The sequence below is a fragment of the Sus scrofa genome, chromosome 4 (assembly GCF_000003025.6).
Source record: "Sus scrofa isolate TJ Tabasco breed Duroc chromosome 4, Sscrofa11.1, whole genome shotgun sequence".
In the NCBI taxonomy this organism is placed as follows: domain Eukaryota; kingdom Metazoa; phylum Chordata; class Mammalia; order Artiodactyla; family Suidae; genus Sus; species Sus scrofa.
In genome coordinates, this window is record NC_010446.5 from 22,945,567 (window position 1) to 22,969,400 (window position 23,834).

The 23,834-nt window shown below is 37.1% G+C and overlaps 1 protein-coding gene across 14 annotated transcripts in view; it reads left to right on the plus strand.

Annotated features, from left to right (window-relative positions):
* Positions 1 to 23,834, plus strand: part of TRPS1 (transcriptional repressor GATA binding 1) — a 257,236-nt gene that overhangs the window by 39,940 nt on the left and 193,462 nt on the right. For 7 of the 14 annotated variants that reach the window (XM_021088998.1, XM_021089000.1, XM_021088994.1 and 4 more), the window contains 2 exons: positions 9,408 to 9,566; positions 12,713 to 13,641. In XM_021088998.1, the coding sequence (XP_020944657.1) occupies positions 9,530 to 9,566; positions 12,713 to 13,641 (966 nt within the window). In that variant the 5' untranslated portion in view covers positions 9,408 to 9,529. The remainder of the gene's footprint in view (positions 1 to 9,407; positions 9,567 to 12,712; positions 13,642 to 23,834) is intronic. The other 7 variants (XM_021088993.1, XM_021089005.1, XM_021089006.1 and 4 more) reach the window with 2 other exon arrangements.

Here is a 23,834-nt window from a genome sequence, read left to right on the forward strand (position 1 = left end):
ATTGTGTTGTGGCAAGTCCTTTAAATGGAGACATGTAAATATCCACAGATGATAGTGGCAAAGACTCAACTTCTGTTTGGGGGAATTGTAGAGACTTCACAGAAGTGCATCCATTTAGAGACTAATAATTTGGTCACCTTAGTGATGTGGTAGGTGTTAGGAGGAAAATTTGAAAGTTAGAGTTAGGATAACCTAGGCATCCATGAGCATAGTGGGAAGATTGTGTATTTGCTTGACCCAAGTATGGAACCCATCACCTGTATTTGATGGCAGACCCATAAAATGGTGTCTGGTGGCTTGTATTCTTCTTAAGTTTCTGAAGTGCTATCCCTTTTTATGTCTATGAAAGCATTGCTTACCTGTGGTTCATAAAACACGAGGGAGTTTGCAGGAAGTGCAGTGGTAAACCAAGTGGTCGTCTCATTTGGCTTTGGGCTCCTTCAGACCTAAACTAACTCTTCCACGTGCTGGACCTATGACCTAGGCGAGTGATTCAACCTTTCTAAATCTTCGTTTCTTCCTCTGCAAAATGTGGGTTGTAATGGTATCTTATTCAAAGAGTTGTTATTTAAAATGAATGTAATGCACTCTTGGCCTAGTGCTTGGCTTATGGTAACAATAACGTTGTACATTTTTGTTATTAACTAAAAATCCAGGTTGTAACATACATTATCATTCACGATTGTGAGCTTAAAAAAAGAAGTCTAGTTCTGAACTTTGCTTTCCTTCAAAATTCAAGTAGATTTTGAAGGAATTATTTGTAAAACACCTGAATCCGGAATTATATAAATATATATTTTTTTCATTTACTCTGTTGTGACAGGTGTCCACAACAAGATTGACGGAGAAAAGAAATTACTAATTGGGTTGCAGGTGGTGCAGATCTTTTCTAAAGGTGTGTGTGTCTGCCTCTGTGTGTGTGTGTGTGTGTGTGTGTTTAGATAGATTCTTAAGTTTATATTGAACTTGAATGTGAAGATTGACTAGATTAGTTATACAAAATATTTAATGCGTGAGCTAATTTCTGCCCTCACCAGTTCCCGCACCTCCACTCATATACATCCCACCACTGTTCTCTCTCACCTGGTGCAAGGTAAAGGGTGAGCTGTGGGGTCCAGGAGGAACCTGAATTTGTGGTCATCCTCTCAGACTTGGACCTCACTATGACCTCACTCCCATGTCTGGCTTTGTGTTTAAAATTTACTTCAAATTAACTCCCCCTTTCACATTTATTTTGGCATATACCTAGTCTATTCCTATTTTTCAGTTTAATTTCAAATCTTTTGTTTTACTCTTTGGGGGTAGGGGAAATGCAGTAGCAATAAAACAAAATCCAAGAGCCCATAAAGCTACAGCCTGGGATTTGCAAGGGTGAGTGAGGGAGGCCACTCTCTATACATATCATTTCTCTGCGGCACCTTCTACCATTACATATTCTTTCAAAATACTGATTTTTTTTTTTTTTTTGTCTTTTTGCTATTTCTTGGGCCGCTCCTGCAGCATATGGAGGTTCCCAGGCTAGGGGTCTAATCGGAGCTGTAGTCTCCCGCTTACACCAGAGCCACAGCAACACGGGATCCGAGCCACATCTGCAGCCTACACCACAGCTCACGGCAATGCCGGATCGTTAACCCACTGAGCAAGGGCAGGGACCGAACCCGCCACCTCATGGTTCCTAGTCGGATTCGTTAACCACTGCGCCACGACGGGAACACCCCAAAATACTGATTTTAAATCTTTCCTGATAATAGATCCTCATCTTCTTTTCCTGTTGATAACCATCTTGGAAAAAACAAAAACAAAAACAAGCCCTTCAAAACTGTTGATTTCTGAGGTTCCCTGCTGACTCAGTGGGCTAAGGATCCGGTGTTGTCACTGCTGTGGCAAGGGTTTGATCCCTGGCCCTGGAATTTCCACATGCTGCAGGCATAGCCAGAAAGAAAATTGTCCACTTTGTATCAACGCATCTTAGTTTTCTTGCCAGGTTGATGAAGGAGTACTTATTTTGTTTAAAACATCACATATGCTTTTGTTTAATATTAATACTTAAAAATACTACATTTGCATAGAAAATTACTGTGTAGAGCAGCATCTCCCACTCTGCTCAGAGGAACATTAGTTTTGCGGGTAAGTGGCTTTATGTGACATAAAGCCAAATGAGATTGGGAAATTCCAATCCAAATTGAACAGACTTCCCACTGTATAACTCCCAGGACTTTTCAGAGCTGTAATCACTAATGTGCATTGTAGATCTATGAAGAGGGAGTATAAAGTATAGTTTCCACTAAATGTATTTGACCAAGGAACCTCCTTAACGTTTCTTTGTTTGAAGCTAATATCATGGAAAGAACATAGAGAACAGTCTTGAATTTCTTGTCATCTCTGTTGAAAGAGTTACCAGAGTAATATTCCAGATAGAGCCTCACTAAATTCAGGGTGCCCATAGGCAGAATGTCCTGAAATAATGGTTTATTTAAAAAAAAATTCTTATAGCTGAAGATTTCTAAGCCTGTTATCTTACCCAAATTTTGAAGGGGTTCTGCCCCATACTGTCCTTTTTTTTTCTTTTTTCTTTTTTTTTTTTTCCATACATAAAACTTTTCTTACCCTAGGTGTCAGGAAAAAGTGGTTTAGCCTACTCTACTATCAGGCATTGCTTTCCATTTTAAAGATACTTTCCTTTTAAAACATGATCAATTTTCTTGGGAAAATTTCTATATACTTAACAAAAGAGAAGAATGATCCCAACCTGTGTGTGTATAATTTGTTTTTTTTTTTTTTTAATCAGAAGGGCCAGTGATGCTATGTTCTTACATTAGCATTTAGCACTAACTAGATTGGTATTTAAACCAAATTTCATGTCATCAGGGTGTGTTCATTACATGGAGGGAAAGATAGCCATCATTGCTGTTTATTAACTTAAATGGACTTTTAAAAATATGTACTAAACAAAGATCCCTGACCTCTTGGAACACACACACACACACACACACACACACACACACACACGTATGTATGTATATTTAATACCATTCTGAAGTAACTTTAATTGCCTTTCATTGCCAGTATGCATGTACTGATTCCTCATGATATTTTTGCCTTACCTGGTAGACACTCCTGTGGTTTGCTCATTGGACAGTTGGTCTCAGGTGGGTGAGACCTTTTAAGCTGCTTTCCTTGGTACCTTAGGGATGAGCAAGTAGTACCTTAGTGGTTTGCAAGTTAATTACCAGTGTTATGAGCAAGAGCTGGTGAATACAATGGCACAAATTTATATCCCCTATTGCTTTGGCTATTTTATATTGATAATATAATTTTAAAAATGTATTTTAAAAATATGTTTTTAAATGAGACAATTGTTATAAAAATTAAAAGATATACACAAAAATATATAAACACATTATGTTGTGTATTACGTGAAAGATATATGTTAAATATATTTTATATGATTATATTTTATGTAATATTTTATATATAACATGTTATAAATATTTTACAAATAACATGTTAAATATCATATAAAACAGATAAATTTGTGTTTAAAATATGTGTGTGTGTGTGTATATGTACAGCCAGTATAAGCTCCCTGTATTCTTCATAGCAATTGTTTTAATCTTATATCTGCTTTGGCGCTCTAAAAAAATGAACAAAAACTTTGCCTAAAATGTTGGCTTAACAATGCTATGAAGACAGTGAGCATTCTTTCTGAATCATCATGGAATGCATCTCTTTAGAGTCACCTTACTGTACATGTGTGTTAATTTACCAAACGGGTTTGCAGTGATTGACTTACATTTCTAATAGGAGGACGGAGACATCTGTTAGTTAGTTATATAGTTGGATTGAGGTAATCATTGAGATTTTCTTTTCTTTCTTTTTGTCTTTTTAGGGCCGCACACACAGCATATGGAGGTTCCTAGGCTAGGGGTCAAGTCGGAGCTGTAGCTGCTGGCCTACCACAGCCAGAGCAATGTGGGAACCGAGCCACGTCTGTGACCTGCACTACGTAGTTCATGGCAACGCTGGATCCTTAACCCACTGAGCAAGGCCAGGGATCGAGCCTGCATCCTCATGAATGTTAGTAAGATTAGTTTCTGCTGAGCCACCATGGGAACTCTGAGATTTTCTTTTCCATTGAATAACAGACTGGAAAACAGACAAGTCAACATCAGTATCACAATTAAACTACCTTTAATATACAATTTTTTTTTTTTTTTGGCAAATGCTGGGAAGAAAGTCAAAGGCATTCCTATGAAGCACAATGCTTGTTATTTTTATCAGTAGAAATGTGGTATATATACAAATACAATATCAATTCCTATCATAACTATCAAGATAGAGAGATGCACATATGTGTACTTTTTCCATGAGCTATTCTTTTCGAACCTAAGTGCTTTGTTGGGCACTTTGCCCGTGGATCAGTTGAAACATTCTAAGTTTAACAAAGAAGAAAGGATAAAGTTGAGCTTGGCCCAAGCACACATGCAAAGTCAGACTGGCCCCTTTGAATCAACAGTTGTCACTGTAGATTATTTTAATTGTTTTTTTTCTTGGAGAGGAAAACAAAAGGAAAAATGATATATGTATGGGCAATGAATGGTAAGTTTCTTAATTTGCTTATTGAAATCCTGATCTTATTCAAATCAGAGTTTTTAATACATTTGCCTCTCACCTGTTATGAAAGGAAAAATAATCAATCCCCCTTTCTCTTTGATTATCCGTGATGTATACTTGTTTTATTTTAGTTGTTTTTTTAGTGAAGGAGGTGCATGCTTCATCTTTATATCCTACAATTTCATTTAGACCTCTAGCATAAAGTCTTCAAAGGCAAACCAAAAAAAAGTTTTGTAATTTCTTTATAAAAGTAGTTAATTAAACTTTTCTTTAAGATATATATAGATATATGGATACTAACTTTGGCAAATATGACATTATTACTTATTTACCAGACCATCTCCTTTTACCTAGACTAGTACGTTTGAAATGAGGTATTTAAAATGTAGAGAGCATAGCATGATGACATAAAAGCCTAATAAAATGTGTTTGGGCCAGCATCAAAACTCTTTGAAATCGGATATCTAAATAGTGTGTGTTTTATCTCAGAAAAGCTTGGGTTCATTCTAGTGTCCAGATGACTATTAATGGGCTTTGTGCTCTGAAGCATATGTTAATAGAAGCGATCATTATGGATTAATTTGATGTGAATTAATAAGAGATTTATTTGATGGGAGTTGTTTGAAGGTGATGACATTTAAATCTCAACAGGATTTACGATGTTCAAGAATACCTTTAAAGATTCAGGAACAATCAATTGAGAGAGAGCAAATTGAATAGACATGGATAGCAAAGAACAGGATCTGACACTGGATTTATGAAGTTTGAAGCAGTTTACCAAAAAAAAAAAAAAAAAAAAAAAAAAAAATCTGGAATCTGAAGAAACAGAAAACATTTAAACTCCTTCAACAATACTTGGGTTTGTGAATTGGATAAACAATGTTCTCTTGCATTTTATAGTTCACTTAAGCAATCTGATTTTGATCTGTATATATGGAGTAGACAGGATTCAAGTTTTTTTTTTCCCCTAAACCAATGAGCAGACACATATGTTCTTTAAAAACTGAACTTTATATGTTGTTCATATGGAAGCTATCTAATTTGCCAAAGCCCAAGATTCGACCTTCTTTCTATTTTGCTATCACTTGCTTAATTCTTTACATTCTTTGTGGGGGACTTTTGATCAAAAGAAACAATTTGCTTTTTTTTTTTCTTTTTAATTTTTAAAAGAAAAGCTACATGCAATGTGTAATTAATAACTCACTGCTCTTGGGCTGTTGATACAAACAAGCCTGGAAGTACATATATTAAGGAGAAGACTATCATGTCTTTTCTTTTTTGTGCTGCGCTTTGATTTTAAACCCTTGAACATTTTATTATCTAGAAAAACAATAGGAAAATGTCATATGGTATTATATATTATGATGTTAAGAACTGCTACTTATAATAAAAATCATAGCAGCATTGGAGATGGAGGTCAGATTATACAGTCTTTCTCTCCTAGCGTTTTGGTCTTGTTTGGTATACATTATACACACACACACAGAGGGAGGAAGAAAGAGAAATTATCAGTTGAAAGTGTACCTAGCTGAAATTACACCTGAAATGGTACTCAAAATTTTTTAGGTTTCTTTTTTTCTTTTTCTTTCTTTTTTTTTTTTTTAAGAAAGAGGAGTTCCTTAGAGTGTTTTTCTTTTCACTTAAAAATATCATTCCTGGAGTTCCCGTCATGGCACAGTGGAAACAAATCCAAGTAGGAACCATGAGGTTACAGGTTCGATCCCTGGCCTCGCTCAGTGGGTTAAGGATCTGGCATTGCCATGACCTGTGGTGTAGGTCGCAGACAAGGCTCAGATCTAGCATGGCTGTGGCTCTGGCATAGGCCGGCAGCTGTAGCTCTGATTAGACCCCTAGCGTGGGAACCTCCAAGGCCCTAAAAAGACGGAAGACCAAAAAAAAAAAAAAAAAAAACTACAAAAAAACCTACAAATCATTCCTCTTTTAAATTCATGTCAAATAATAAAGTTGAAGTTATCTTGCTGGATGTGTTCAGCACATAGCTGATGCTGGATATACGTTTGCTGAATGAATAAACAAAAGTTGAAGCAAATGGAAACCTGTGAATCATAGTCATCAGTATTATTTATGCCACCCTTAGTTGTTGATGGTTTTAATAGTTTATAGTCTTTGAAGGAAATTGGGTAAAAATTTTCTAAGGTAAAACAAAGTGCCTAAGCTGTTAGCCAAAGCCATCATAGGGTCTTAGAAGCAGAGTGCAGGCTAGAAATAATTTATTGTAATTCCCTCATTTGCAGATAAGAACAGAGGCTCTGGGAAGTGAAGGAGCTTGCCCTTGATTGTATCAGCAGGTTATCTGAATCAGGTTCACATACATGATCTCTATATCCTTCTTCCTCCATAGATTTTGATTCTTTGCTTTGTTTAGGGTCCAGATAACCACAAAGCACCTAGAATTTATATCTCTTACCTTCGAAGAGTTTCCCATATAATGGAAATGCATCCTTCCCTTATCGGCTTTGGATGGTTGTGTGATCTAAGGTCTTTTTTAAATTACCGTGATAGTTGATTCCTTCTGCAGGATAATTCATTTGATTATCAATGGCAGGGTTATTTATTTATTTATTTTTGTCTTTTCAGGGCTTAACTCCTGGCATATGGACGTTCCCAGGCTAGGCGTCACATTGGAGCTTAGCCACTGGCCTACGTCACAGCTACAGCAATGCCAGATCCAAGCCGTATCTTCTGCCTTTACCACAGCTCACGGCAACCTTGGATTCTTAACCCACTGAGCGAGGCCAGGGATTGAACCTGCGTCCTCATGGATACCTGTCAGATTTGTTTCCACTGAGCCATGATTGGAACTCTAGCAGGGTTATTTTGAGTAAGTGTATTTAATAAATCTGTGTGTGAGTATATTTACATACATACATTTATTACCCTCATATGGATGAAATAAAACTAAATAACAGTCAGTTCAAGATATCTAGTTAATAATAGAAAACTCAGATCCCTATTGGTGTGAAGGTGTCATTCTAAGAATATAAGTCACAGATGTCTTTAGAAAAATTTTTTCTTATGTCTTTAAGCATATTAATCATTGAGATAAAGAGGTTACCGGAATTATATTTTAAGCTCTAATGCTGGTTGTTCATATTGCATAAACCTGTCTCAGTGATGCTAAAACACAAAAATAGTGCAGTACCTTATTGTGTTTTTTTCATAGTAAACTCTTTTACTAAAAATGCAAAGAAAACTTTTAGATTTGTTTTAATCTAGAAGGCAATGAGCATAGAATTTGAGATTTTTGCGAATGGAGTGTCTTATATCTCAGTAATGAAAATGAATACAAATAGAGTGTTTTTAGAAAGCTAAATAGGTCTTGAACTGGTTTAAATATCTTGGCACGTAACACGCACTCATGCGTTTGTAAAGCTGGAAGATGATGTAAATCTGGGAATGCTCATGATTACCTTCCTCTCCCCTAGCCAGCCCCCAGGCTAGTTTATCTCATAATTAGGCAGAGGACTGATGTTGGCACTTTTGAGCCTGGTAGTGCTCATTTAGATGCTTCAGCTCCCCCTCGTTCAATTCACTTTTCGTTCGTGTTTTTTGCTCCTTGTTTAAATGGTTGTCTGTAGTGGACTAACTGTAATGGTATTTTGAACATTTTTTGGTAGTCAGTGTGAGGGTAGTCACTGCTATGTAGTGGAATGAAAAAGTTTAAAGTAAGTTGCAGGAGTTCCCGTCGTGGCACAGTGGTTAACGAATCCGACTAGGAACCATGAGGTTGTGGGTTCGGTCCCTGCCCTTGCTCAGTGGGTTAATGCTCTGGCGTTGCCATGAGCTGTGGTGTAGGTTGCAGACATGGCTCAGATCCCGAGTTGCTGTGGCTCTGGTGTAGGCCAGCGGCTACAGCTCCGATTAGACCCCTAGCCTGGGAACCTCCATATGCCGTGGGAGCGGCCCAATAAATAGCAAAAAGACAAAATAAATAAATAAATAAAGTAAGTTGCAAAAACTGATGACTGAGGCTCATTGATATGAGTATATATACTTATACACACACACACACAAATACATGTGTATACCTATATGTGTAGTACATCTGTTCAACTGTATTATGACCATTAATGCAATATTTACCTCAATAATTTCATTCAGATAATAAAAAAGATAGTATAAGGATGGTTTAATCACATTACAATCATATTTATCAAGAGTGAAAATAGAAAACTGTTAAAAATAGCTAAAAAGGTAACACATGTTATAGTGTGTCATGTTTCTGTAACTCACTGTAAGGCTTATGTAGATCTGATGCAGAATTTCTAACGGCATTGAAATAGTTTTTTTTCCCTCAGTCCCATGGTATATATGCACTGGTACTGTGCATCTGGAGAAGACTAGTTATGGGTACCACTCCATGTCTTTAACTGTGACCGTGCAGTATCAGCAGATGCACTTTGTTATCTTTTCCAGAAGCAGGTTCCCTTCATGTTTACTAATTACGATGTTTTATCCCCAACCTAATGTAGGTAAGTATGGTGGCCCTTTAGGTTCAGGGGGATTTACAGGTTAAATAATCTTTCCAAAATCACCATCTGCTGTGAAAATGACTTCTGCCATCTTTTATATCATGTCCCTCCTTCTCTTGCTGCTTTATTAAAACCCAGAGAGGGGAGAAAAATATTGCTCAAGATGTGCTCATGCTTTTTACCTGATATCTTTTAAGCGGGCCACGGTGCTGGCATATTAAGGCATTTTAGGTGTGATCCATTAAAGTATGTTCACATCATTTAGGAAGGAAAATATTTTTTTTTTGTTTTGTTTTGCAGATGTACAGATCAGCTCTCAAAATGTCTTCTGTGTCTTCTGAGCATCTTCTAAGACAGTTGCATTAGCCCTCCTGCTAGTTGACTAATAGAATTAATAATTGTAAAAAGCACTCTAAAGCCACATGCCTTATGAAGTCAATGCTGGGTATGATTTTACAAGTATGTGATCTATTTTTTCAAGTGAAAATTTAACTGGAAAAGTTCTTGGCACACAGTTCAACGTCATGCAATCTGTTATTTGTCTTAGAGATAATAACTTGAGGGTGGGTCTAGTCTTACGGTATCTAACTTATGAGTTGTTAGGGGAGTTTCTTCCACTTAGAAGTATTGCGAATGTGCTTATATTTACATAATATGTCATTCTGAAAAATTACGGGGATGTAATTCCAGTAAAAAATTATTTTTTCTCGAACTACTTCAAAGAGTAGTCAACTAAATTAACCATTTTTTTTTTAAAGCAAACTAAAAAGAACATGTCCCTTCCCCCTCACAACAACAACAACAAAAATAAAGCCCAAAGGACCTTTCAGATATGTCTTTGAAGTTTTAGCAGTTTAACATTCTTTGCAATGTATATTATTAAAGGCTTTCACATAGGGGCGTCACTGAGTCATAGGAGTTCTGAAGGTCTGTTCTTGGGTGGAAGAAGGAACTGAAATTTGAAAGGATGAGAATGGAATCAAATTATATTTTCTTTTGGTCACTGTAGAGGCTGGTTGAGTAGTTTTTAAACTATGACCCATTACTTTCCTTCATGATAACAGCACATCAGCAAGATTCAATTTTTTTTGTTGTTGTTCTGGAGAATGTATTAATTTTTCCAATTCTTCACATATTTGTATCTACTCATTTCTAAGTATTTTATCTTAGTTCCTTTGCTATGTAAGATGTTTCTGTTCTAGTTGCCGTGATCTTGATATAGGGGCCTAATCTTAATGAATTGAATTCTTTCATCCTCTTTTCTTCATGAATCCTGCCTTTCATATAGATTTTTATCTTTTCTATGTGGCCTTATTTATTTCATTTTGGTGCATCTCTGTTAGATTTTATTTATATGGTGGAGAGTATGTTAAAATCCAATGGAAAAACAAAGAGGAAATCCTGGGGGGAAAGACATAAAATTTTGTACCAAATCATCATATTTTTGTATGGAGGAATGGCTGATATTCTTTAAACTAGTATTTCCTTTTCTTTATTCTTTAAGTATAAATATATACTTAAAACAGTACATTTTTTTTTACTCAAACTCTTATGTTTTAGACTGTAACTTGTTTCTTAAGCTCCCTTTTCATTCTTTTTTTCCTTTCCTTTTTTCTTTTCCCTTTGTCGACCACCAATAAAATTGCTCTCTAGTCTTCCATGCGTTGGTACAAGTTCTCAAGTTCTGTCTCTTCACAGAGGAGGAGACTCTCCTAAAATGTCACTATCCACAGCTAAGACATGAAAATGCAAACATTAAAAGACAAATTAGTTAACCAGTGTTCCTTCTTTTAGAAACGATGGTTACCTAGCTTTCTTCATTTTAGGAGCTAATGGTAATGACACCAAGGTGAAGACCACATTCCCTCTCCTCCCCCACGCCCTCTCCCCACTTCCAACACTCCCTCCTCCCACCCCATGCCAGGCATGTTTACCCACCCTCACCTGAAGCTTCAATCCTTCATCTGATAAATGGGTTTTTGGGGGTTGTTTCCTTTCCTAGAGGGCGATTCTATGGCTGTTCAAAGACTGACCTTCCTGGCATATAAGAACAGTGTACTTTCTTAAGAAGACTTACAATATTTTGATATTATTCAAGAAAGTGAAATTTTTATCTTGTAAACAATTCATCATACTCTGTTTAGTGCATTATCCTGGCTCCATGATTCACATTCTACACATTTTGCCTGACCAGCTTTTCAGAAGCGAAGGTTAACCTGTATCTCCAGAGTCAGTGTGGTTCCTCCGTGCTTGTGAGAAATTATAAATGAGAGCAACTAAAGCATGCTATTAATTTGGATTTTCTTAGGACATTGTGGATAATCAAGGGGTAACAACCTCTGTTAAATCTGTCCTTTGGTAACATCAGCTAGTAAAGAAGGCTTCGGTCATTAGTCAGCCACAGGTGGATTTTTCCAGTTGGGGTGAGCGCTTACAGTTTTTTGGCTGGAGGATTAAGGAACACAGGCTGGAACCTCAGTTCTCCACAGCCCATTGTTACTGTGTTCTTTTACTGACACGACACATTTTGTGTCTTATCTCCTTATACCTGTGGAATTCTGACTCAGTAGACTCCAGGGGAGGAACTTGTCACTGCATTTTTATTTGGACTTTGCTCACGATGCCACTAACTTGAAAGGCACAGTTGAACTAGCCTGTGAAGGTGAACCATAGGACACTGCTAACATGCCTGTGCTGAGTTACAAAATGACAGTGTCACATGTTTCAAGTGACTGTTTTACTTGAGTCATTTTCCAGTTTGTTCCTGATGGTGGGGTTGGTACTGTGTCCACCATGCTATGTATAGAAACCCCAGGCTTAAGTAGGTTCCCATCATGCTGGATGGGGTCCCAGTAAATCCCAGCCTGGCCACTAGGCTGTGTACTAGGTCACCCTTCTTTCAGGCAAGCCCCCCACAGGGGGCTTAAAGTAATTTATTGGTAGGTCAGAGATAAAACATTTGTTATCCACCATACCTGAAAGGAAAGGGGCAGTTTGCACTTTGTTTATAACATGCCGTTTCTGTCTTTTGACTGGGAGGATATTTTGGTTGAAACTATATTTATATCTTGGTTGTACAATGTGTAACAATATCAAGTTTCACTTTATGTTGTTTATATACACGTATACATATCATATAAATAAACACATAGTCTATACTCTATAAACATAAACATGTGTATATATATTTTAGAAACATAACATGTGTACATATTATACATAGCATATAACACAGATAAATATAGGAGCATATATCTATCAACTATAATTGAAGAAAGAAATTGAGCAAAACATATAATTGGCAGGATATGGTAGCTCTAATAGGAAGGATAGAGCTAGTAAAAATAATTAATCCCTTGGTATTCATAAAACCATTTAAAAATAACAAATGAGACACTTTGTGATAAAAATAATTCTAAATGTAAATTGTTGGCTTTAGTCTCAATTTTTTTGCTATTTTCAAGCTGATTTTTCTTCCTAGAGAATTTTTTTTGTTATGCACCTCAACAAGCCTTGTTAGAGTAAGTAAAAATGTTCTAGATTCGATTACATGCCTGCAAATTTCCAATAAACCTGTATCTTTCTTTTCTTTGTATCTTTTACAGATATGGTCCGGAAAAAGAACCCCCCTTTAAGAAACATTGCTAGTGAAGGCGAGGGCCAGACCCTGGAGCCTATCGGTACAGAAAGCAAGGTATCTGGGAAGAACAAAGAATTTTCTGCAGATCAGATGTCAGAAAATACAGATCAGAGTGATGCTGCAGAACTAAATAATAAGGAGGAACAGAGCTTGCATGTCCAAGATCCATCTTCTAGCAGTAAGAAGGACCTAAAAAGCTCAGTCCTGAGTGAGAAGGCTGGCTTCAATTATGAAAGCCCTGGTAAGGGAGGAAGCCTTCCCTCCTATCCACATGATGAGGTGACAGATAGAAATATGTTGGCTTTCTTATCTCCAGCTGCTGGGGGAGTCTGTGAGCCCTTGAAGTCTCCTCAAAGAGCAGAGGCAGATGACCCTCAAGATATGGCCTGCACCCCAGCAGGGGACTCGTTGGAGACAAAGGAAGATCCTAAGATGTCACCAAAGGCTACAGAGGAAACAGGGCAAGCGCAGAGTGGTCAAGCCAATTGTCAAGGCTCAAGCCCAGTTTCAGTGGCCTCAAAAAACCCACAAGTGCCTTCAGATGGGGGTGTGAGACTGAATAAATCGAAAACTGACTTACTGGTAAACGACAACCCAGATCCGGCACCTCTGTCTCCAGAGCTTCAGGACTTTAAATGCAATATCTGTGGATATGGTTACTATGGCAACGACCCCACAGATCTGATAAAGCACTTCCGAAAGTATCACCTAGGACTGCATAACCGCACCAGGCAGGATGCTGAGCTGGACAGCAAAATCTTGGCCCTTCATAACATGGTGCAGTTCAGCCATTCCAAAGACTTCCAGAAAGTCAACCGTTCCGTGCTTTCTGGTGTGCTGCAGGATATCAATTCCTCAAGGCCTGTTTTACTAAATGGGACCTATGATGTACAGGTTTGTGCTTTGCATTGTGATCTCTGTGTACAGAAAAAAATTGTTAGTCATGAAAGGTGCATTCTTACATGCATGTTAAAATTAAGCTCCCGATTGCAAAGGGGTTAGCCTGATAGACCGACAGGAGAGACAGACACCCTCCATAGCTGTTTCATCCAAATGTGTATTCAGAGTTATCTTTAGCCTCTCATCATGGAAAATAATCCCAACATTTCTGTGAGGCTGGGAAAAGTCTTTTCAGGGAATTAGCTAGGCTTCGTATTTCTGGACATATTTCATGGTAATTTGATGTTTTCAGAGTCTTCCAAAAATGGCACTAATCTTTATGGTTCTATGTGGTAGTAATTCATGCTTTGTTCTCATTTTAGCTTCATAATCTTATGTTATAGCCTTTCCTTCAGGGAGCATCTTTCCTGTATCTTGGATGAGAATTTTATTTCACACTCAGCCAAATTGGACCAGATTTGGGTCACACGGATGGGTACAAAGATATACTATTGAAAAGGCAACATCCTTGAAAATGCAACTTTGGAAATAAAATTTTTCATTGGTTGAAAAGAAGTCAGTGTGATTGTTAAGTATTAGGGACACCAAAAATGGTGTGGGCCAATAAAGCATTCCTTCCTGAGTTTAAGGAAAATCATAATTTTCGAAAGCATTTAGTAGTAATTTAGATTTGTACATTTATTAAAACTGGCATCCCTTTTTGATCTACCTGTCTGAGTTTATGGCATATGTGAAATGAAAAAAAAAAAACAAAAAACAAAAACTACCATTTCAGATAGAGTGAAATGCAGATGGACTCTTAAGTAATGTATTCATTTGATTTTAGCAGTTTTAGTTTAGTTAAAATTCATGATCAGCTGGAGAAAATGTATTGGTTTCTGTTACATTTGGTAGATTTTTATTGTATTATTAGGCAGGGATTTCAAAATGCGTTAAATTTAATATTAACCTTCTTTAAGAATGATTCGAAGTACCAGAGAACCAATGAAATCGGATCACACTTATTTGACCTCCTAAATCTCTGAAAATATTTGCCATTTTTATCAACTTAGTAGCTTCAACATTTGTTCTAGACCTCTCTTTTGACCTAGTGCCAATTGAGAAAGGCAGGCGAAGGGGTTATAAATAACAGGTAGTGAACATATTTTGCAATTTTGCAATCCTTTTGTAAGAAGGATTAGAAGAGAAATTTCCAAGTCCTTTAAAAATGTCAGAATGGCAATCTTATCACTTTCAGGGAGATATGAAGAAAAACTCTTAAAAAGCCAGTTTCATCTTTGTAAAGCTCTCTTAAAACTTCCATCTTACTTGGTGAATTTCCACAAATAGAATGATTTCTGTGGAGCAGCAAATTAAGCCAACATAGTTATTATGCATGAAAGCTTCATGCTTTGAACTGCTGTCTTATTAAAGATCATTTCACTGTCTTATGTCAGATACACTCTGCTGTCAAGCTATGATTGGAAAGCAAATACGTGTTTTAGATAAAAGGGTTAGAAGTGAGTTATGTCAGTATGTGAAATGGTGTTTTATAATTAGCGAGGAATATGATGTTAATACCTGGATTTCCGGCCGGAGTTTCGGTTTGTTCACTCTGGGGACGACTTCTGAGGGAAGTTGATCTGGGCTGTCAGGAAGGCTCTAAAACGAAGATTACTAAAGGCCTATAGTTTGGAAGAATTCAGATTTCTAAACACACTTCCATTTCCCCCAAACAGTTATTTGTTAGGTTCCTAGTTATTTATAGTAAAGTTTATGTTTGGGTAGAACGAGCTGGACACTTTTCCTGGGCAGTGATTTTAGAAATAAAACAGATGTGGGGAGCTATCTGAGTTTGAACTAATAGAACTAGAAATAAAACAGCTGATCCTAGACTCTGGTCTCCTAAATCCTTGCAGCAGCACCCAGTAAAAAAGACAGAAAAGGTAGGAATCACCTCCAGAGAGATAATCTTGTTGAAATCAATTTTTTTTTTCAAAGAGAGATAATACGGCTAAAAATAGAAAACAGCAATCTATGGAAAAAGGGGGTGATTCTTTCAAAGAAACAGTTGTCGAGAGAAAGAAGCCTAAAGAGAGTTAACTTTCTTCAGTCTGGGAAAAGCCCACTAAATATACTTTAGGCCAAACGCTGATCTCGAATACTTGACACACACACCAGATGTTGACGCAGAAACAAATATAAAGGATAATAACATTAATATTTTTATGCTGAAGTAACAAACAGCTTCTCTATATGCTTCAGTTGCATAAGAGCAAATCTGAAATCCCCCTTTTTAACCCACATATGTTTGTGTTGCTGAAATGCTGTTTGAGTTTCTTTCCTTGGCATTTGAACTGTGTGGAGACTAAAAGCTGTGGGAAATAAAATGCTGACTACAGAATTTCTTTAATGCAGTTTTGTCAGAAATTGATAGCACATTAATGGCTTGTGTGTATTCTGATAAAAAGATATTGGTAAATACAAGGATTATAGACAGATAATTATTCAGTTTCAGGAATTATTGATATAATCTGTACTTTGGCTGGTTGAAGTCATAGATGACTGATTCATTAATCTTTTTCAATTTAACTTAAACCTTTTTTTTTTTCTTAAACCTTCAGGACAGTTGGTAGTTAATGATAGATTTATGACATTTTAGGCCAAGAAAAAAGGAGCAGAAGCCAGAAGTAGAGGACTTAAAAACTCTGTGGCTTTGATCTATATTTTGGTTTGACATGGATAGTTTTAAATAATTTGAACTGACTTGAGTGCAAACAGGAGCTAGACCACTGGGGGAAGAAATAATTGAAACAGATTATAAGATTTTGAGTTCCTGATTCAGATGGTTTGATACCTATTTGGTGTTACTAATGGAAGTTTAGACATACTTGCCCTGAAAATATCCACTTCCGTGTAAATTTTATTACACATCACAAAGCCAAAGAATCGCAGATTTGTAAAAATAGTGTCACCAACAATGCTTCTTTGTGCTTCATAGTCAACAAAGCCCCGGCCAGATAATGGAGGTTGTTTTAAAGGATCATCATCAAATCAGGACAGTCATGTCCTCCCCGTGAGGTAGCAGGCCCAGCCCTAAAGTCAAGCGAGATAGGGGTCTTTCCCAAGAAAAAAACAGGGATGGATATAATGGCTAGCTTAGGACTCATTGACCTGACTGGGATGTTAGTTTCTCAATTTTTAAATTTCCCCTGCATGGTTACATTTTTTTAAAATAATGGATGTGGCATGGTTGGGAAGCCCTTCATGTATTTTTTACTACCTATATTCAGCCTTTGAGGCTCATATATAGACCCGTAATAGGACAAGAGATTGAGTTCTTCAAAAAGTAATTACAGCCTCTTTCTTTTTAATCTGCTTTATTATGCTTATATTTAAACCATGGCCGAACTGGAGGCCTTCGCTGTTAAACGCGGACTTTGCTGTTTCATTAGGGCTTAATGTGTGGTACATTAGGGTGTTTGCGTCATCTTTATGGGGGAGCTCTTAGCCCTCAGATCAGGTTATAAAAGTCAGAGTCCTGTCAAGTTGTGCTTCCCACGGGAAAGTGTTGAAGCGCTCCCAAGTTTATAAATGCTCACGAAGTATATGTTGCCTTTTCATAATTAGGAAATCTTTCCTGTTAGTCTGCATTATTCAGTACCCCTAGGAAGGAGCTATAGGATGTCAGCTACTACATGCATTTTGGCCCTTAATGAAATTTTAAGGTTAATGAAAGAATCTCACTCTTAACTTACCAGTGACTGTCTTATGTTTGAGCTAGGAGTACTGTGTTTCTGTTTTGTAAATATTTTATATCAGAGTTGCACAACATGTCATGTTAGAAGCAGGAAGAACAGATTTTTGAGCTAGGAAGTCATCCTTTGTATTTATCTTTTCAACGTATTTAACTCTCTGAGCTTTATAGATTCCTGACACATGCCCCGGGTAGGTTCATTTGAACAGGGGTTTACAGTTTGGTCTGGGAAAAAAAAAAAAAAGTCTAGGGAACATGAATCTCATTTTGGTCTCTTTTGGCTTTTCTTGAATCTGGCTTCCAAATATTTATTTATTTATTTATTTATTTATTTATTTATTTATTTTGCCTTGCTGTTTCCTTTGATCTGGAGCAGGAGGGAAGTTGTAGATCTTAGCAGGTTCTGTTGCTTTGTTTTTCTGAGCTGAGGACAATTACTCTTTAGAAAAAACTGGTGAATGAGACTTAAATCACTTCAGACCCTCTCTCTGGAGTACAGAGTGTTTGGCATATGAACCCATACTTATTTTCGGGACTGTGTCTCTTTAACAAGTAGTAAAGTTTGCAAAATAAAGCATATGCTCACCCTAAGGCCATAAAAGCAAAGCAAGGCTCAGGCGTTTACCAGGTTATTTTCGTCATGAAGATGGCCGAGCTGGATAATGGAGCCACCCGGCTGGAATTGAGTAGTTTGACCACCTTCGCTAATCCTTTTACCTGCATGGTGGTGACATCTCCATTTGGCTTTGTTACAGGGGGTCACTGCGATAAATGTCAGTCCCTCTTTGATTTTTCAGTTTATTTGCCATCCTTGAGAGAACATGTATCACTTTCTTGAATGTCTGTATTGCTCTCTGGGCAGAATGTTTAGAAGAAAGAATCATGGTTATCAGGGCATTCAATCAAATTTGGCATCATTCAACTCTTAATAAAAATTTTATCCTCAAATGGCATGTCCTGCTAACCATACCAAGTCAGAGGATTATTCAGTGCTTTTTGTTTCTTGGGTCTTTGTAATGACAGCACACACGCAGCTGTTGGAAACACAGATACATACGTCGTGTGTGCTTAACTCCAGGAAAGTTGGGAGAAAGAGAGCAGTTTTCTTTCATTTTCTGATTTCCTGCATGGAGTCTGTGTCTGAGAATCATTCAACCAGAGACCTCTTGAATTCTTCATCATATGATTCTAAAGGTTGAAGTAAATATTATGCATGTTCAGAAAATCAGAGAAGACCTTGTTTAATCTTTTTAAAATTTTATTTATCATAGTTGATTTGCAGTGTTCTGTCAGTCTCTGCTGCAGCCTTGTTTAATTTTGATTGAAAATCAAATGTGAAATGTATTTTTTTGTATTACTTTTCATTTGATCTGCCCTTTCATTTTTAGCTTATGTTATCAAATTTTACAAATCTCCAGTTCCCCCCACCCCAAGTTGGATTTACTACTAATAATAGCTAATGTTTATTAAGGGTTTATGTGTGTATGTAGGTCTAAGCTCATAACATGTATTGATTAACTCATCTTCATGAAAACCCTTGAAGATGACACTACCATTATGTCCATTTGAAAAGAAAAATGAGGGAACAGGCATATAAGAATAAAAGTCACCTGCCCAGGCCTACAGTTGTGGCAGTCAGGTAAATGGGGTGTAAACCAAGGTAGGTGGGCTACAGAAACCTGTCTTCACAACCACTATGTTATATGGCCTTCCCAGTTACAAGACCGAGGTCACTGCAAGTAGAAAAGCAATGAAAGCTAGGACATCTGCATGTGAAGGAGGAGATAGAAGACTCCAGGCTGCCTTATGCATACTCTGTGAGTCATGTTGAATTTGGGGACTTCAGCGATTTCTCTGAGGTTAACTCTTATCCAGTCTCTGTAGTGTAATGCTGCCTTACTTGCACTTACCAGCTTATAATTGAAATTGTTGAAAAGAACCTTAGTTTTGCTGATTTGTCTTTTTACTTAATTACTGTGATTCATTTTCACTGGTACTTTGCCTACAGAAACTAGTTCTGATAGATTGTGTAAGGGCCAAATTTCGCTTTCATCCATTAAGGAGACAATGTTTTATTCCCATAGGATGGGACACTTCATCCACATATTTGATTGATTTCATATCCTCTTCATTTGGAAGACTGCGTTTCAGGAATTTAGAGTTGTATTCCCCACTTCTAGTTATTAGGCATAGTCTAGGTTGGTTTTTCTATCAAGAATACATGCCTAAAGGGATGCACCCAGCTTCCATTTACGTTCTTCAAGGCCGTATAATCGAAATTTGTTATTTACGTACAAGAAAGTACAGGATTGGGTGTGAAGGCAGAGAAATCGAGATTTACTTTAGATTTAGAATAAACTTTAGATTATCTTCTAAATTAGTGAGACTGACTCTAAGATTTACTGGTTTTCTCTCCGTCCAAATATCAAAGTGTCTAATTTGAGTGTGTACCAAGTCCCTCACCTGCTCAGGGCTGTGTGAGTTCCCCAGAGGCTGACAGTGAAGAAAGGTGGGATCTGCCTTGAGGATCTGGGAATTCAGAGAGAGTCTACTTGCCTAGTGCTTTTCCTTGACTATAGAGGTGATCTGTTGATGTAAGACTAAAAAACACCTGGATTCTCTCATGAGTCCAGTAACATGTTGGGAATCTTACAATAAGCAGTGGTTTGTTCTAAGACCTGTTTTTCCAGCTGATGGAGAGGCAGCTCCACCTTGATATTCCACCTGGCACCTCCAAGTCAACATGAGTAGAAGTGAAGTTGTTAGCTCCTACCCTAAAACAACTTTTTGTGTCTCCTTTTCTTCTAGACTCCCAGTTTCAAGTTAGTCAGGCTGGAAATGTCAGTTCCCCTGATGTCTTTCTGATTTGTATCTCTCCCCGAACAATGGAGTGATTTGTCCCCTTTTTTCCTTCTTTATTCTTTCCCTGGCACCGCCCTTATGTTTACTTAGCAAATTCTTAGTGGTTTCTTTCCTTATTATCTTTCTCTTTCTTTTCCCTTCTCTTTTCAACTCTCTTCCTTCCTTTGGTTTCTGTTTCTTTTTTTCTCCTCCTTCCTCTTAATCTTTCTTTCTTCCCCCTTTCCTGTTACCCTTTCTCCTTCCTTTCTTTAATTTGAAAAAGATTCCACTGACAGATCAGTCTTTCTGTCTTTTGTAGTGTAAGTTTACTTTCTATAAAAAAGTACATCATTTTAATTACACCTGTATAATTCAATATAGACTCTCTGTTAAGAAATACTTTCCCAAATTCTCACCCCCAGACTTCTTCCACATTTCCTGAGAGCAACTTGCACCATTTCATCTTCATTTATGCTCATTATTTTGTTTCTTGTACCTGAAAAGCTTTTCTGAGATCACTGCCTTTGAGACACATCTCAAATGCCAACTCATCTGTCCACAGCTCGCTTGTCACCTCCTTCTGGAAGCCTTTGCAGACCAGTGAGTGTAGGTTAGGTGCTTTTCCTTTGTGTGGTCATGGAACCTGATACATCCCTCAGCAGAAACACATATTCCACTGTTATCTACTTACTTGGGAACTTTTCTGCACTAAAACCCAGACATGTTGGGAGTTTGGGACTTTGTCATTTCTTTGGGTCTTCTTGGCACATGGTAGGCATGCCACAAATCATGTTTCCCTGGAGGAAGGATGTTCCAAAGTGATTCAACTCTGTTTTCCCATTAAGACACTCTTTAGAGCAAACACACAGTTATTGTTTATTTCCATCAAGAGCCAGCAGCGATGGCGGATTGAATGCTATGCTTAATGTACTCAGCCTTATCATCCACTTGCACTGCATTTTTTTGTTTTCTTTTGCATCTTTCCCCCTAAAAGATTATCTTCTAAATTAGTGAGACTGACTTTACTGGTTTTCTATCAGTCCAAATACCAAATAACCATAGAAAATTAGATTGATATTATGCTCAGTAAAGTGAAAAAACCAGTTTGGGAGAGACTTTATTATTGCAATCCAAAAAGCTTATTGTAAAAATGTAGATAATTAAGAATGGTTAGTATATTACCCTTATATTTGCCCCTTCTACCATTGTTTTCGTTCCTGTCCTTCCAAATGACAACAATGTTTATGGGATTTACTCCAGCAGCACAAGGAATCAGCTATGATGTCATGAGACTGAATTGACTGCCGTTTAACTAGATTCCTTATTGAAATTTTTAAATTTTTAATTTCCATCAAAGGTGTATCATTGAGGCACACTCTGTATTCTGTAGTGTTTTTCAAAGCACTGTACGACGCACAAACATCGCCTAGGTTGATTAGCATGTTGATGCTGACTAGAGTTATTTTCAGCCAAGATTGGCCCTGACAGATTTCTTCACTTTATTTGTGACTGCAATGTTTGAACAGTGATTTTTTTAACAACTTAGCTTTTTTATTGTCAAGGTTTGACTTTTTTGACTATCAGCCCGTAACCTCAAGTCCTTTTAAATTAGTACCCTCCTAATTGTCTCTGTTGCTATCAATTACAGCACTTGAAAACGAACCACATCTGAGGAAGTTTGTGTTTAGTTCAAACAACTCTTTTTGTTCCGTTGAAAATAAGTACATGTGCTAAAGTGTCATTTTAAGAGTTCTGAGGCTTTAACAAATCTTTTCCTTTGACACATTCTATTAGATACTATTCTTACTAGGTTTTGTTCCATATTATTAGGCAGAAAGAGCTAAATTGAGGTGGAAGACCTTGAAAAAAGCCAGCCTTTTATATTTTTAACTTCCACATGAAACATGAAACATTTTTCTGAAAAGCCATATGTAGATAAATTATAAAGGAAAAACATGGAACATACTACATGGAAGAAATAGTACTACGTGGAAGAAAAACTGAGGTTAAAAAAAACCAAAAATCAAAAAACATCATAGTCGCTAGTGAAAAACAGCTTAAAAACCTGTCCTTTTTCACGCCTTAACAGGTATCTTGGTTGTTTCCTTATAACTCATATTCACAGGGGAATGTCTCCATTTGTCATTTGTTTTTGGGAGAAAGATGCAGTTTGTCCTATTTTTTGAAGAAGCCCGTATTTTCAGGTAGAGTCGGTGATAATGGGCCATGAATTAGTATTGCTTCTATATCGCAAGTAAATGGGGAGATTTACATCTCCAGTATATAGCTCATTCTTTCAACCAAGATGTATCGGGTTCCCTTTTACTTCCAATGATGAATGAAATAGCATCCTTCCATCCAAGAAGGAATGTAAGTGGAAGCATTGGCTTAGTAACAGCAGAACTAAACTTTTCTGCTTACAGCTAAGAATACCAGACAAGTATTTGAGGTTGGCTTCACTACTCCCCCTTGTATAGTCTTCATCTCACTGTCAGGAGAAATTCAATTAGACAGTTCGTTTTTTGAAATAATAATCCCTTTCATGTGAATAGTACTGTAGAGTGTGCTGTCTGATATGGTAGTTGGTAGCTCTGTGTAGCTATTTATATTTCAGATAATTGAAACTAAATTTATGAAAAATTCATAAAAATGACATAAATTAAAAAATCAGTTGTTCAGTTGCACCAGCTCTATTCCAAGGGCTCAAGAGCCATGTGTGGCGAGTGGTTGCCATGTTGGACAGGTTAGACCACAGAACATTTCCATAATCTCAGAGAGTTCTGTTGCCCAGCATTGATCTAGACTTTGCAAATGACTCTCAGGTGCATCCTCTCAGCTGATCCTCACAATAACCCTATAAAATGGCAAGGCATGCAATAGCATTTATATCCATAAAGATGAGGAAACTGAGGTGCCAGGAGGCTAAGTAATGTGTCTTTGCACAAGATTTACCTTGAGAACTTCCCTTGGGAGCAAGGAAATGCAAATAAAGCTATATACAAATGAATAAAGGATTTCATCTACAAATTTTGATCTTAAAATATAAATAATTTAAAAGCAGAGATGAGGTCTACCTTGTTCACCATTGTATCCTGATATCCATCACAAAGGTTAGCACAAGTTAAATACTCAATAGGTACTGATAGGATGAATGAGTAGATGGAATTTTTGGTCCAAACAGAATTTGCAGTTTAATAGGAATCTTTACAGCATTGATATCTGTATCAAGGGCAATGCTGTATTGGAATTCTCCTGTGGTATAGCAGGTTAAGGATCTGGTGTTGTCATTACAACAGCTTGGGTTGCTCCTGTGGCTTGGGTTTGGTCCCTTCCTGGGAACTTCCACATGCTGTGGGCATGGACAAAAAAGATGGAAAGAAGGAAGAGAAAGAAAGAAAGAAAGAAAGAAAGAAAGAAAGAAAGAAAGAAAGAAAGAAAGAAAGAAAAAAATGTACTGGTGGATTAATGGGTTATCATTATAGGTTTGGTTAGCAAAAGAGGAAAGATTAAAGTTTATACTCTTTGTTCTGCTTGTAATATCTTTTTAGTACAGTGGTAGTTAGGGAATACGTTTTTTCTGTTCGTTGCTGGGTTCAACCATTTGGAAAGT